This window comes from Octopus bimaculoides, chromosome 9, assembly GCF_001194135.2.
Source record: "Octopus bimaculoides isolate UCB-OBI-ISO-001 chromosome 9, ASM119413v2, whole genome shotgun sequence".
Taxonomy (NCBI): domain Eukaryota; kingdom Metazoa; phylum Mollusca; class Cephalopoda; order Octopoda; family Octopodidae; genus Octopus; species Octopus bimaculoides.
The window spans coordinates 17574687-17590806 of NC_068989.1; the positions used below are offsets into that span (position 1 = coordinate 17574687).

The 16120-nt window shown below is 36.2% G+C and overlaps 2 protein-coding genes across 4 annotated transcripts in view; both read right to left on the reverse strand.

Annotated features, from left to right (window-relative positions):
- Positions 1–1247, reverse strand: part of LOC128248673 (delta-like protein 1) — a 15552-nt gene extending 14305 nt beyond the window's left edge. The window contains exon 1 of the mRNA XM_052970327.1: positions 1009–1247. Coding sequence (XP_052826287.1) covers positions 1009–1065 — 57 coding nt within the window. The 5' untranslated portion in view covers positions 1066–1247. The remainder of the gene's footprint in view (positions 1–1008) is intronic.
- Positions 1248–11326: 10079 nt separating this feature from the next.
- The window catches only part of LOC128248701 (fibropellin-1-like), a 51140-nt gene continuing 46346 nt past the window's right edge, over positions 11327–16120 (reverse strand). For all 3 annotated transcript variants that reach the window (XM_052970458.1, XM_052970459.1, XM_052970457.1), the window contains exons 8-10: positions 14557–16017; positions 13733–13750; positions 11327–11901 (exon numbers count right to left, since the gene is read on the reverse strand). In XM_052970458.1, coding sequence (XP_052826418.1) covers positions 11726–11901; positions 13733–13750; positions 14557–16017 — 1655 coding nt within the window. In that variant the 3' untranslated portion in view covers positions 11327–11725. The remainder of the gene's footprint in view (positions 11902–13732; positions 13751–14556; positions 16018–16120) is intronic.

Consider the following 16120-nt stretch of genomic DNA (forward strand, 5'->3'; position numbering starts at 1 on the left):
TATATATGTATATATATATATATACATATATATATATATATATGTATATATATTATTTATATTATTATTTGATTGAACGCCACGTATCCATTTCCAAGTATAAATATATGTAAGAGACACTGTATTGAAATAAAGGAAGTTTTCCCCAAATTAAACATATTTATAGAAACTAACGCACACAAAACTTACGCACACACATACACATACAATTCACCCACATACATGCTCACACGGACATAAATATTTCACCCAAACATCCCCATAAACACTCTCAAACATTCACATACAAACATACTTATTGAGCCTTGCACTAAAGATACAATAAATTTCTTCAAATGGGTTTATCTGTTGATATCTTGTGTCCCTAAAGTGCAGGAAGTATGTTTTTACTTTTTTTTTCTTTGAAAACCATGTAGATCTTTTTTTTTTAAAGACTTCAGATAGACTACGTCTATGAAACGTCGCAGTATAGAATGTGGACCTCTTGAGCGCGGCCCCCGCTTCGGTGCAGGGTCTGATTGGGAGCAATCGGTCCAATCGGCATAAGGCCAAACAGTTTGGGAACAAATATACCATATGTATCACCACATTCATTCAATCTTAATTCTAGGAGGGATTAAACACTAACATTATTAATTAGATTACAAAAAAACAAAAAACAAAAAACAAAAACAACACATTTATCTTATGTACGAAAACTGTATAGGGAAATTAATAATTCTATAAGTAAACCCATAACTAACTCCAAAATTATCTAACTAAATAGCAAATCATCCTTTGGAGTCCATACACATGATATTCCCACCACTCTTCCATAGTTATTCATACAAATGCGAAAGCTTTTATATTCTAATCTTTCCAATATACATGCGTGTGTGTGTGTGTGGATATATATATATATATATATATATATATATATATATGTATATGTATATATATATATGTGTAGGGCCAGCCACACATATATGTCTTTAAAAAAATTATACAGAATCTCTGTGGAATACTTACAGAAATTATTGTAGCAAGAAAAGCGCAGAGCAGGAATCTACCGGTTGATTGAAGCATGCTGATTGCCTTATTAAGAATTGTCTTATGAGATTTTAGATATATATAAAGTATATATAAATATCACCAGTCCACTCGCCCCTGTAGAGGTGACGCTAATCGACGTATTGAACAGCGACTCAAAATCTCACGGAGCTCCGGTGTGAAAATGAACTCACAGAATCCTCTGAATATGTCCGGTGAACAAGCAAGGCAATTCTGGGAGGCAACGCAAGAAGGCCCAGTCTTTATAGGATATGGTCAGTGGGAACAATAGCTGTATGGGTTTGAATGTCGCGCCAGAGAACCAATTAAAACATATCTCTATATATTTGTTTTTCTAATCGTACCAATCAGGCACGATATTGGTAAAAATAAGGAAAAGGAGGGGGTGGAGAGAAAAATGATATCACCACTAATAGAGGCGGTGACAACGACAACAACAATTACAAGAACACGGATGAAGGTGAAGAAAAGAAATGATTGAAAGGAAATTTTTCTGTTGTAAGGTCTGATAACAAAGTAATTTGAAAATGTATAGGAGTTTTATTGTTTTAATGTAAACAAAATGACCGTACGCTTATAGAGTAAATATAAAGACAAAAAGATAAATAGAAATCAGACAAACAATAATACAATATTTTATTTGTTGTTGTTGTTGTTGTTGTTGTTTTTGTTGTTGTTGTTGTTGTTGTTGCTGCTGAATAGTTAATTACGGAGAATTCTGATTACAAAACTATGGCCAACATTTAGAGATCTCCGGCTCAGTTGTACCGAGTCAGAATAAAGTACAGAAGTGTTTCCAACAAAATGTGTCCAGAGCGACGAAACCATTCCGCAAACTCGTTCTGTGTCCGAGCATTGCTAACTTCATTGTGAGTCAACAATGCTTGGTCATTTTATTTGGGAAGGGTAGGCAGTTCTCCTCTGCTAAGTAGTTGTGGTAAAAGAGATAGTATGTTGAATAGATTGAAAAGAGCGCAAGCAGACTCTTTCCTTTTTGGCAAAACCCTCATCAACTTTTTCAATTACTACTTGGGGAAGAAGATACGGAGAACAATACACTACACTCCAGTGAGTTTGCTAAAAAGTAGGTTAGAGAGCCGAGAATGGCCCGATTAAATTGAAAAATCCTCAGCTTGTTCTTGTGGGTAAAGGAAAACCACTGGTAGAGAAAGAATTTGCTCCTTACTGTGAGGTTATTCTTAGGTCCTTGTGAGTCCTTCATTAGACCCAGATGTTTGATTAATCACTTGGTTACATGTTTTTTGTTCTTTAAACTATTGTTTTCCATGCTTACTTCTATTTTTCCAAAATCGATTTTGCGAACCCTGACCACCATTTTTATAATTTATCCTTGTAATGCCCCTGTAGACACAGTCACCTCTCTTGACAGCGGGTTTAAACAAGCTCGCTAGATGTCGCTAGAGTGTGAGATTTTGACACAAGGCCTTACAACTCTCTCCTTTTCTCGCTAAGACGTCAGACCGTAGAGACGTGATGCAGTCGGTTCTCTGACACCACATGTCATCAAGCAGACAGGAGGCAACGCACAGAAGAAGATCATGGCCTCCACGCATCAGCCATTTCCATTTGTCATTCAGTTGTATATATACGTGTGGCCGGCATTAAAGACATTTAAAGTTATAACCTTGTTTCATATGTATTCTTTAACCGTGTTCCTATCAAATGATATTATAGCCTTCTGAAGCGATTCATGTCTACATGGTGTTGGTATCATGGTTGTGGATCCATCTAAACCTCTATCCGTCAACCTTGTAGCGAATAAAATAAATATTATTATTTTTATAGTAGTAGTAGTAGTAGTAGTAGTAGTAGTAGTAGTAGTAGTAGTAGTAGTAGCAGCAGCAGCAGCAGCAACAGCAGCAGCAGCAGCAGCAGCAGCAGTAGTAGTAGTAGTAGTAGTAGTAGTAGTAGTAGTAGTAGTAGTAGTAGTAAACTAATAGTGGCCCATCCATGCAAAGCCTTCCTCGACGCCACCGATGTTTTCCAAAGGAAATGCAACGTTCTTTCTCTTTGAAACCCGTATTGTGGTAGCCGTTAACGTCAGAACGCAAATAGCACAAGGCATCATCTTGTCTGACTCACTAATAATTCAATCAATCGAGTGCACGGGACTGCTACTTGTTCTTTTTTTTTTTTCTGACTCAGAAAAATATAAAGCCGAAGTTGGCCTCGGCAGGATTCGAAGAGAAAACTAGGATATTTGGAACAAATATCTGAAAGGAATTCTATCCGATGCCCCACAACGCCTCCCTCTCTCTTTCTCTGTCTGTTTGTCTGTCTGTCTGTCTGTCTGTCTGTCTGTCTGTCTGTCTGTCTGTCTGTGTCTGTCTGTGTCTGTCTCTGTCTGTCTGACTGTCTGTCTGTCTCTGTCTGTCTCTGTCTCTCTCTGTCTCTGTCTGTTTCTCTCTCTCTTTCTTTGGAACGTTCGTTTTGGATGTTATAGAAATATTTTTTTAAATTATAGAAAACATATTTAAAAACTATAAATTTTAGTCAACAGTACATGTGTAAACAGGGCCGGCCCCAGGGTTGCTGGTGCCCAGGGCTAGCTGAACTTCGGTGTGTAGAAGCTGACAGTCGGGGAAATTTCCTTGTCTTAGTCACCGCCTTCCTTGGCGCCCCCAAGAATATGACGCTCCGGGCGACTGCCCGAGTTACCGGTAACTAGCGCCAGCCGCGAAATTTTTTTCCCATGGGAGTTCTGAACCCCAGTTATGAAATCATTCGCATACAACCAACCAAGAGCTCAACTATCAAACTAATTTATGAGCGCATATCAAGTGATGAGCAATAAGATAAGGTCATTTGGGTAACGAATGACTTTGCTTCCTTTCTTTTTTAATAATGCTTGTTGTTCTTGTTCTTGTTTCAACCATGGCTGCTTTTGCGTAGTTGTGTTGTCGTTTACTTTGTACAACAGTAAGGGGAGAGGATTGCAAGCGCATCACCCTCTCCCCACATTTTGCCCATCCACGTCTTTAACATATGGGGCTCTAACAGAATCCGATAATAGGTATAGATGTAAATGCATCTAATTACTTGTCTCCTTCTAAAATCAGGCGCAACTTGACGATCGGTCGACTTACAACACCGTTCTTCGTCTTGAGTTTACTTGGTAGAGTGTGCTTTATCAAGAGATTGGTTGTTTTTAACACATTCACGAAATGTTATGTTGGGCTTTGCGTCTAGGCATAATCTGAGAGCTGAATGGCACATTTCAAACAATCCTTCAACGATCTGCCAGCACCAATGCGGTTTCTGTTACTACTAACCATCTTTCTCCTGGTTACTGCAATTGTCTTCATACTGACTAGAGATTTTCGTTCGTGGGAAAAAAAATTCGAACTAAAGATTTTCTTTTTTTCTCGCCAAGAGCATGTGCCACATCGGAGTACCGATAAAAGCAGTGAAGCTCGGAAGTTACTTCCACAAGCTGCTTGGAGAATTTTTTCACTGGTCCCCCAAGGAATTCTTTATCTTGGTAAAGCAAGTAAAGCTTTGTTTAGCCCATTGATTATTGGGTCACTTCCATCCTCAGCACTTGATTTTGACAACAAGGTGAAGGCGAGCTCTGATTGACTATGCAAATGAGTTCCTTACTGGGGTTCGGAACCCTCATGGGAAAACAATTTCCCCAGCCGGCCCTGTGCGTACACGAGATATAGTGAAATAAACTGGACAATCGTAAACGACTGTCATTTTAAACAACCTTACTGCAGACAGAGGAAATTCGATCAGCTGGACCAATTTTGAGATTTCACCAGCAACATTTGTCTCCAATCTTCAACGGTGATACATATAGGTAGTATTATCAAGAGTTTTATTAATTTGGATACACCAATGTACATACATGACGCATTATTGGGAACTAGTTGTACTAATGAATTATTGAGGTGTTAACAGTGTTCAATTTTTATGTTATGAATTGACACAGAAGCAACCTTATAGATTTTAACGATTGTGCGTAAATTAGACTTAAATAGGCGCAGGCATGGCTGTGTGGTAAGAAGCTTGTATCCCAATCACATGGTTGTGGGTTCAGTTCCACTGCGTGAGACCTTGAGAGAGTGTTTTTTACTATAGCTTCGTAACGATCAAAGCTTCTTGAGTGGATTTGGTAGACGGAAACTGAAAAAAACCTGCCGTATATATATATATATATATATATATATATATATATATATATATATATATATATATATATATATATATATATATATATGTATGTATGTACATCTATGTGTGTGTGGCTTTGTGTCTGTTTGTCCCCCACCACCGCTGTCGGTGTGTTTATGTAATTGGAAGAGGGAAACTGAAAGAAGCCCGTCGTATGTCTATATATATGTATGTGTGTGTGCGTGTGTATGCATGTACACAGATACATACATGTATATTTCTTAACACAGTTGTTATAGACATTAAGTTAAAACTTATAAAAATATTAAAAAGTCAAGTGTCTTATATTTATTTCATCAAAGAAGTTTATTACGGAATGGAATAAAAGTTATCAATCGCCGTTCTTTAAATTCCTTTTAGGAATTTAGGAAAACTTTTGAATAAATATTTGATTTCTCTTGCCAAAATTTTAACAAACTACTTTCTGCACAATAAGAAATGCTATCTATCTATCTATCTATCTATCTATCTATCTATCTATCTATCTATCTATAGCGCCTCTGTCGTGCGACGCTGGACCGACGGTCCGGTTGAGTTGCTCGGGGTCTGGTTTGGTCCAAACCTCCAAACGGAGAAGAACTGGAACGAGATAACGAGTAGGGTGGCCACTCACGCCCGGCATTGGGCCGAGAGAAAACTGTTCCTAAAAGGTCGGGCGGAGGTGGCGAACACGTACATCGCGACCGTCATCTACTACCGCCTGACTGTCGTGCCTTGTCCCGACTCTACCATCACCAAACTGGAACGCATTCTCTTCCGCTTCTTGTGGAAAGGAAGCGTTCCGATGGTCAGGTGATCCGTTTGCTGCCAACACCCGTTAAAAGGAGGGATGGGCATGTCGTGGTTGATGATGCGTAGACACGCGCTGAGACAGAGACATCTCCGGCTCTGCGTAGACGACGGTGAACTGGTGTGGCCGCCGTTTGTGAGAATGTTTTGCGACTGCAATAGAACCAAAGCATTCTATAAGGGATTAGTGGAGAGGAGGTACGACGACGATCTCGGGGTGAAGAGGAATACCTGACCCGCCTGTTGAAGATGACTTTCGGGCTGGGACCTATGGACAACTTCCAGAGATTCCTGGCCTGGCAGTGCTATCGGGAAACGCTACCCGTTCGGGATAAGCTCTACAGACATGGCTCGAGAAACACGGGGCCGACCTGCCCGAGATGCGGACAGAGCGATGAAACCGTTCTGCACGCACTCGTACAGTGTCCAACCATTTCCGACCTGTGGGTTTATGTCGAACGACTGCTATCGCGTGTAGGACGAGTCAGTTTATCAGCCGAGTCTATCGTGAATATTGTTGCGCTTCTTTCCTTGAAACGAGAGGGAAGAGTCATTTTCATCGTACTTGTAGCAATGGCGAAAGAATGAATATGGAGGACGCGTCTGACAGGTCTAGAAACAAACACTTTCCTCTCTGATGAATCTCTCATCAACTTTTTCAAGTATCACTTGAAGAGGAAGGTAAGATGGGTGAATGTAGCAAGGATGGCACGTATGAATGGCGGAGCCACTTTGAGCAGAATGCTATGAACCATAAAAAAAAAGAGGTAAAAAGAGAGTCACTTACTGTAATGTGTTTTTCTGCATGACGTTATTGGCCAAGGTTACCGTGGTCTTTTCCGTAGGCCTTTCTTCCCACGGGTAAACCTAATCCATTTCCCCCTTTACACTTTACATCATGACATTTCTCTGATACACGATCCCTATTGATCGTTTTTTTTTTCACGATCCCTTTTGATCGAAAATCTACACCCGCTTTAAAAATTTTTTAAATTTTATTTATTTATTTATTTATTATTTTTTCCTTCTCCTCCCCAAAAAGAAAAGCTCTACTTTGTAACTTGTCCCCTCTTTATTCAGCCCTTTGTGGCTAATTAAGATACTATCTATTTAATTGTCTCATTTCAGAAAGCAATTGAATGACGATTTCCTTACTATTTGAAAAGTCATTCTTTTATTGGACTGTTCATCCTGAATGAAGAGGGTGTAATTTCAGAAATCAAGTGACACAGCAGCTGCGTTCAATCACTGCTTATCTTGCGGTCATTGAATACGCACACACAAACACACACACACACACACACACACACACTCTCTCTCTCTCTCTCTCTCTCTCTCTCTCTCTTTCTCTGTTACTCTCTCCCTATGTATGTCTGTGTGTTCTGTTAAAAGAGGTAAATTTATCACAAAAAGAAAGAAAATGAATTGCTGTACTTAATTTTTTCTAACGAAACCATTACAAATTGTAATGGTTTTATTTTTGTTTAATTTTGATATAGTACTTCCTTTGTAAGAGGAATCGATAGGGCACCACAATAAGGAACCTTTACTGCATTTTTAACTTTAAGAAGAAAAATTTTTTTTACAACTGTTCACAACCTTACAAAATCTACATCAGCTAAGAAAATGGCCTTCTCTAAATGCATTAGAAATATTATAATGTAATATGATCAAAATTTCAGAAAATTATCTCCCTTCTCTTTGAACACATCAAAGACAAATTTAGCTGGGGCAAAATGAGTAACCCAAGTTCAAGTAAACGTGCCTCTTCAGTTCTCCAGAATTACATTTGAAAACAAACTCATACACATCAGTATCCTAATTTAGACATCAGGAAGATCAGAAATGCAACAAATATTTAAAATATCTATGTTAAATGAAGGAGGATTACGGAAAAATGGCGCACATGGTACGAAATTAACAAAACTCGACTAAATGAAAGAAAAATCAACACAAAATATTCTTTATAGTCTCTTCACAAACTGCTGGAGTGGCTCTCTTACTGATATATTTCCGCATCCTGCAGTTGAAGGAAAGAAACTACTGACATTATTTATGACACATTTTACCCCCACCTTTAACATGAGTTTTTGAAAATTGAAAATTATCCAATAAGACAGTGCAGGAAAAAATTGACTTAGAATCCAACAGGGGTAAGAATATTAATTGTTAAAGATCAAACATTATCTATTTATTAGCAATCTCAATTACAATCAGGAAAAATTTATTGAAAAAAAAAAATGTACTTGTCACCTGACTATGTATGTATGTATGTATGTATGTATGTATGTATGTATGTATGTATGTATGTATATGTGTGTATGTGTGTGTCTCATTATTCAGTTTTATTTCAATATTTCTTGTCAATATATGTTTATCTGTCTTTGTTCAACTATTTCAACCCCAGCACTGTCTGACAATCTGTGATGGTTGGTTTACATCCCTGTAACTTAGCAGTTAGGCAAAAGACGAATAAAAATACTGGAGACAATTTGTTTGACTAAACTCATCAAAGCTGTGCACCAAAATGGCCTCAGTCAAATGACTGAAACAAGTCAAAGATATGTTGGTTTATTTCCCTGCTGTATATTGTTTGGCTTCACAGATTTATTCATTTTGTATTGCCATTGTCATATAGATGAACCCACCTTAATCATTTTTGATGTTTTCAAGTTAATATATGATTTAAAGAAGATTTTTGCTGCAATTTATTGCAGATAAAACTACAACAGAGAGGTCTCATTGCACACTTGTCTCACATTTGTTGGATGTTGTGTTTGACACATCTGCAATTCAGTATTTTAGTTTTCACTTATGTGTAAACATAGATGAAAAAGAAGAAATTAAGAGCCATAGAGACCAAGATTATTATTAGAATCATCTGCATGCAAAATAAGTTAGACCTGCAAATTTTATGTTACAACGACCACAGGCTAACTATTTAAGCTTTGATTAAACCTGACTAGTTACATTCTGATGTCTTCATTTTTATGTAGTACAAGACTACCCATGACCTGTTGGATCACTGACAGTTCAGGTTATAAAACGTTGAAGCTGATTTCAACATTGCATTGAAATGAAAGTTAATTTTATGACGATTCAGTTAAATATTCCAATTCATCCGTGTCATCATAGGTCTGGTTTACACTTCATGTTTTAGGTTTTATTGATTATTTACAACATCTAATAGAATTAGAATTTCCGGGATAAACGGGATAAACTCCAGTAACAACATTTGCCTATGGTATATGTGCACACTTCTACCAAAGTGCAAAAGGAATTGTTATATAATGTAAACATAAAATTAATGGAAACAATGTTTACAGTATTATATGTTCCCATTTCAAGGTTATGTTACTTTTGGAGTATTTTTCCACCCTCCCCATTCCCCCCATAAAAAACACCCGCATATCTCGGAAATTCTTGGTTCATTTTATATGAAACCTGTTTTATTGCGTTTGTATTCACTTTTCAGGGGATCCTTTCATTCAGAGTATTTTCCCATTATGTGCCGGTTTGGCTGTATTAAATTACAGACAATCACGCAAACAAGCAATCACTGAGCTTTCGTAGTATATAGATAGATTTAGCATGATTTAGAAAATATTAATTTTGCTAGAAGTCTACTTTTGGCTAAATTATGCAATTTGGTGAGACAAATTGTTCATACTATTTACATACTGGAATATGTTCACTGGTTTTACCTCTGATGGTAAAAAAATCAACCCTTTTAGCAGCCATAATATTCTACCTGTTTTATGTTCAAAGTGGCCAAATTTGGCCTGTTACACTTATCCTACAATGACCCTTTAAAAATAAATAATCATATCATTGACACCTTTAAGCTACAATATAATACGTGATTAATTCAAAACGATATGAATAAACAAACATTACATTTGACAGAGTAATCTGAATGCTAAAGGATCTGAACAATTTAGATTTATTTTATAAGAAGTTTAAAAATCTAAATTCTCTTGTAGGTAATGATCTTGAAAGTACAACCAAATCTTTAACTGATGCAGATAAAAGCTCCAGTTCTAAAATGTCTATTCCTCATCAGAGAAAAGCAAATAATAAATCTAAGTTCATGTGAAATTATTTCAAGTAAAATAAAACAGGTAATTTTCAAGTGGTTCATATATAAACTGAACTATTTTGACAATATCCAGCTGAGATCGTTTTTCTCAAAGGCATCAGATATGCCAATTTATCTATGTTCTCTTGAAGCGAAATAAATTTAAGTTTGAAACCTATTGGTTAATATGTGTAGTTTATTTAACTTTTCTATATGAATGCATGCATACACACATATGTATGTATGCATGTATGTATTTATCCATCCAGTCATTTATATGTATGTGTCCATCCTTCCTCTCTCCAACCACCTACCCCTCTCCATTCATTCCCCCAATCCAGTGATCAATCGATCGAGTGATCAATGGAAACTTGAAAATACAATAATTTGAATTTTGTTGAAATTGATTATTTTTTTTATGACAAAAATTCAAAAAGACTAGTGATATTCTGACTGTCTATATCCTGGTGCCAATAGTACTAAATTCTCCAGTGTATTCACTTTTGGAAAACTTATCTGAAACATATCACTTTCCATCTAAAGCTTGTTTTCCAGCTAGTAATGTCTCTTACAGAAATTGTATTACTAGTAGGGATCCTGTCTTATAATGTCCGCTACTGGACATTGGTAACATAGATTTTACATTTTATAGACAGGTAACTAATGTCCTTTACAAAAAATGTAAAGCACAACGAAAAGCAACAGCTTCTTCATAAGCAAACTGTCCTGTTGTTGTTCTGTAACCTCAAGTCAGTCCTCATCCAGCAGACCTATAACTAAAAACAGTCCAGATACACTTGACAAGTTCTTTGTTAAGGCAATGCATATCTAGGACTAGACTGCGTTATTCAATGTGTTTCTACATATTGAATAAAGTAATTTGAGCGAGATTTGGTGTCTAACAGTGGAAGCTTCTATGTTGTAAACTAATTGCATGATGGAGGATGCAAAATCATAACTGCTTATATATTTAAAACTGTCTGTATAGTATATTAAAGTGTATTGAGAAAAAAATATAGAGTAACTGTGTTCAAAATACATATCATCGTGTGATCTCAGCACTGGTTCTGATATTTATATGGCTGATATGTCTGAAGAACCCACAAAGAAACCTTGAGTGGGAACGAGGGGGAAAATATGTAAAAAGAAATGAAGTCCAAAAATAAAACAAAGTAAGAAAAAACAAAGACATACTGTTAGAATTAGCCTGGCAATTTGTTTATTTCATTTTCATAGCAATATTAATTCATCTAATCTGAAATGGGTTCTGTTGTTTCATTTATTGAATATGTAGTGCATAGATTTGGTTGCAATTGCTCCCAGAAGAATTATGACAAAGAATTATGCATACATTATTTTATTCTATAATCACAGGATAATGCATTTGAATTAGACAGAAATATTAATACACACATACACACACACGTGTGCGTGTATATGTGCGTACACATGTGCGCGTGTGTGTACAAAGAAAATAATTGCTGTAGAAGATGAACATTCCTTGTTATATGCACAAATTAAAACTGACATTTTCATATGGTGGAATGGATTCTTCATATTCTCATATTACAGGAGAAAATAGTTGGAATAATGGAAATTATGTTTGCTTGTTTATTGTCCGATATTGCAGTTGGCTCTGTATGGCCAATCACAGACTTTCTTAACCTTGTTAAAGTGCAAGTTTCCAGGGCAATCCACTCTCTGTGCAATATTCCAGTCACACCGATAAAAATGTCTGCAGCTTTGTGGGTCAGGGAAATGACCTGTTGATTCAGGACATTTGAAGCCTAAGGAAAAAAAGTAAACAAAATTAATTTTTATTGCTAGTGTCAAATAAATGAATTTCGCATTTTAATTATATATATTTCATGAAGTAAACATTTATCGATGATCACATTTATGCAATTGATTAGACTCGCCACATGAGGTGTGTGTGTGCGTGTGTGTGCGTATGTGTGTGTATGTGTGTGTGTATGTGTGTGTGTATGTGCGTGCGTATATGTATCTATTTGTGTGTGCAATTGTGATTGTGTGTATGCATGTGTCTCCTTGTCTTGCTACTGCATGATTGTTATACATGAGTACCACTTTCATACAAGCCGTATTATTCATTTCCTTTAAAAACTTGTCTGGCTATCAGGAAATATTATTTTACTTGGAGACAGGAGTGGGTTGGCAGCAAAAATGGTATTGAGCTGTAGAAAATGTGACAGATGCAAGGTCTTATCTACCTGCCTGACCTATGCAAGCATGGAAAAGGGGATGTTAAAACAATAATGATGAATTGCTTTAACTGCTTTTGGAAACCCAAATCATTTCGTAAGAGAGACTGGTCCCTTTTTATCCCTTTAAAAACACAAACAATTGTACATAACAACTCAGCTTCATTACACACGGATGAAGCTTAATGATCAACACACACACAAACACACGTACAAGTGTGTATTAATCAGAAAATAATGCATAATGGCTGTGTAAGTTCTATACACTAAAATGAGTATGAATACCATAACCACCACCACCACAAAAATAAACCAAATAAAATCATCTTGCTATCTTCGTCAACTCGTCATCTCAATTCATTTAAATTAGTGTTTCTTAACCAAACTCCGTCTATGGACCTTTTTCATTCCTATTTCATTCAGGTGGGCCCTGACAAACATTTGGTGTTTAAAAAATCCTATTATATTATTATCATTAAATGATATTAGGAATTATATAAAAAGATTGTTAAAATGTTTTGTGCATGGTAGAAATATAACTGATTTATTGCACATAAATTTTAACAACAGAATCTTATCTCGACCCTCAAGGGTCATATAGACAGGTTGAGAATGATTGATGAAGATAAAGCAGGAGAAAGAGTTAAATCATCCTAGTCAGTGGTTAAAATATATTAGCATATTCACTGAACTGACTTGGGAAATTTCAAAACGAATGTATATTTTGTCTTTTCTGTTTTTGTGTTTTAAAGAAAAAATATTAACTTGATCATTTTTGTGAACAGTATTTTGAAAGTGAAACCTTTTAGGCAAAAATATACTAGCTGTCAGTATCAGGAAAGTTGGTCAGAATGTTATATTTCTTTCATATTTAATCCCCACAATGTAAAATGATTACCCTCAGCAAGAAGCTATTAATCTAATCACTACATACATAAGTATCTGATGTATCTCTTACATTCGTTTTGCCACAATACATATTAACTCGAACCTACTTACATCTCTGTTCCGTATACTTAAGTATCTCGTGTTTGAATTTTCTGTTTTCCTCTTGATAGATTTACTCCAACAGAACTATCTGTTTGTTGAGTGCCCATCTTCAAACTACTAACTTGAAATCATTTAAATACATTGAACTAACGACCCTCTATTTTCTCAGTTCTCAGGCAGTGAAGACGAGTGTTTTAAATAGATATTGGCAGTTTTTTACTAGCCTTATCAAGACATATAAAAATATACCTATGTGAACACATAATCATTAAGGTGGGGGTAGTCAGTTTGAAAAACGCCAAATGAAATTTTCAGAATAAATGTTAATTATTTGACCAAATCAAATAGGAAAAATGCATTTATTAACTGCTGACATTTAGTAATAAATTAAAGGTACAATACTTACTTCCTTGCTGGTCTGGTACTGCAAAAAAAATAATGTAAATCAAAAGTCATATTAGTTTCATTTATACACACATACGTTCGTACACACACAAATACATAACACACATCATGTAAGTCTCAGAATTGGGAAACGTTTATCAACTAAGATTAATCTTGGATTAAGAAACAAAAATCCCTCCACTAATATTTAAAATTAAGAAAAAAGAACAAAAACAGTAAGGGAGAGAACTCCAATAGCTGCAAGTTCACTTCTGGTATTTGTTTTTGCATGCAGAATGCTTCCCTGATATATTTCCGTCAGTTGATTTAATACAATTAACTTGGTATATCTGTTTATTGCATTTATGAGTTCTATTCTTATTCAAAGCAGCAAGACAATTTTAAAGTTCAATGGAGGCAAATTTTTCCAGCAATATTCAAATGAAAGATTTATACGTGCAATAAACAAAAGCGATTTGAATTAGTCGTTTTCAGAGGCTGGAAGAAGGTAATGACCGACTAAGCAGCCTGGTTTCGAGAACATCAGGAATTTTTCGAAATTTTAGAACTGTATAAGAAATTCATGTAAGAAATATAAATTTGGAATATTAAAATTGTTAAAGGTTTTAAAATTATTAAATGTATTATAATTCTGTGTAATAGTACTTTAGCTTTATATTAACTTCTTGACAAAATAGAAATAAGAAACAGTATATTCTAATCAATGTCCATAAAGGCATAAATGACCTAAGTAAAGTGAAAAAAACTGTCGCTAGGAATCAAAATCAAAGCAGGGATCTCCGGTTCACAAGTGCAAATTATGTAACATTAAACAGCTATGCTTACCTTCACAATAGGTTCCTTTAAAGCCAGGTAGGCATCGGCAACGTAATTGGTTGGCATTTTGGATGCAGGTTCCTCCGTTAAGACAAGGGCGAGACGGACAATACGGGTGTGGAATACGTTCAGTACAAATAGTGCCAGACCATCCATTAAGACAATTACAAGTGAAGCCATTTGGTACCGAGCTGCTACACCGGCCGTTATTTTGGCAAGGATTTGGGGTGCATGGATTGGTTTGAATGTCGCATGTCTGTCCAGTCCATCCTTGTCGACAATTACAAATAAAGCTGTTTCCGTTAGGATAGCACAGTCCACCGTTCAAACAGGGGTTACTCGAACAAGATCTAATGATATTCTGACAGTTTTTACCAGTCCATCCTTGGTTACACACACAAACGTAGTTAAAATTGTTTTGTACACGACATTGGCCATTATTATAGCATGGTTTTGAAGCGCAAGGATCTCTTTTCGAACAATCTCGACCACCAAATCCTTGAAGACAGTCGCATATTCTTGTGTTTCTATTACAAGTTCCTCCATTTTGACATTTTGGATAACAAGAGAACTCACTTGGGAACTGGCACCTATCTCCGGAAAAGCCATTTTGACATAGGCATGTGATTTGACCGTTTACCATCTGACATCTTCCACCATTTTGACAGACATATGGATTAGACGCGCAAGACTCTCCAATTGAACAATCTCGACCAACGAATCCATGAGGACAGTCGCATATTCTTGTGTTTCTATTACAAGTTCCTCCATTTTGACATTTTGGATAGCAAGAGAACTGATTTGGGAACTGGCACCTATCTCCGTAAAAGCCATTTTGACATATGCAAGTGATTTGATTGTTTACAAGCTGACATCTTCCACCATTTTGACAGACATTTGAATTAGACGCGCAAGCATCTCTAATTGAACAATCTCGACCAACGAATCCTTGAGGGCAGTCGCACATTCTTGTGTTTCTATTACAAGTTCCTCCATTTTGACATGGTGGATAACATTGAATCGCCACCTGGCATCTATCACCTTGAAATCCATTGAGACATATGCAAGTGATTTGATTGTTTACAAGCTGACATGTTCCACCATTTTGACAGATATTTGGTGAGCAAAATGGTTGTTCACATTGTCGTCCTACGAATCCAGCAGGGCAATGACAAATGAATTGAACTCCATTTTGAGAGCATGTTCCTCCATTTTGACAAGGTGCGGATTGACAGGAATTAGAGGGAATTTCACATCGTGTACCAGTAAATCCAGGCTGGCAATGACATTTCGCAACAAAGTTAGTTGTAGCACATCGGCCACCATTTAGGCAAGTCACTGAGCGACATTTATCTTCAAATTGACAACGATTACCGTAAAAGTTAGGAAGACATTGGCACATAAATGAGGTACCTGCATTCGAACATGTACCACCGTTCATACAAGGTGCTGACAAACATGCTGAAAGAACTAGATTCAAAAGAAAATAAGATAAATTAACGGAATAAATCTACTTGATTTGCTATTTAATAAAACAACATTCACTAAATCCATAAATGCCTTACTAAAGTAC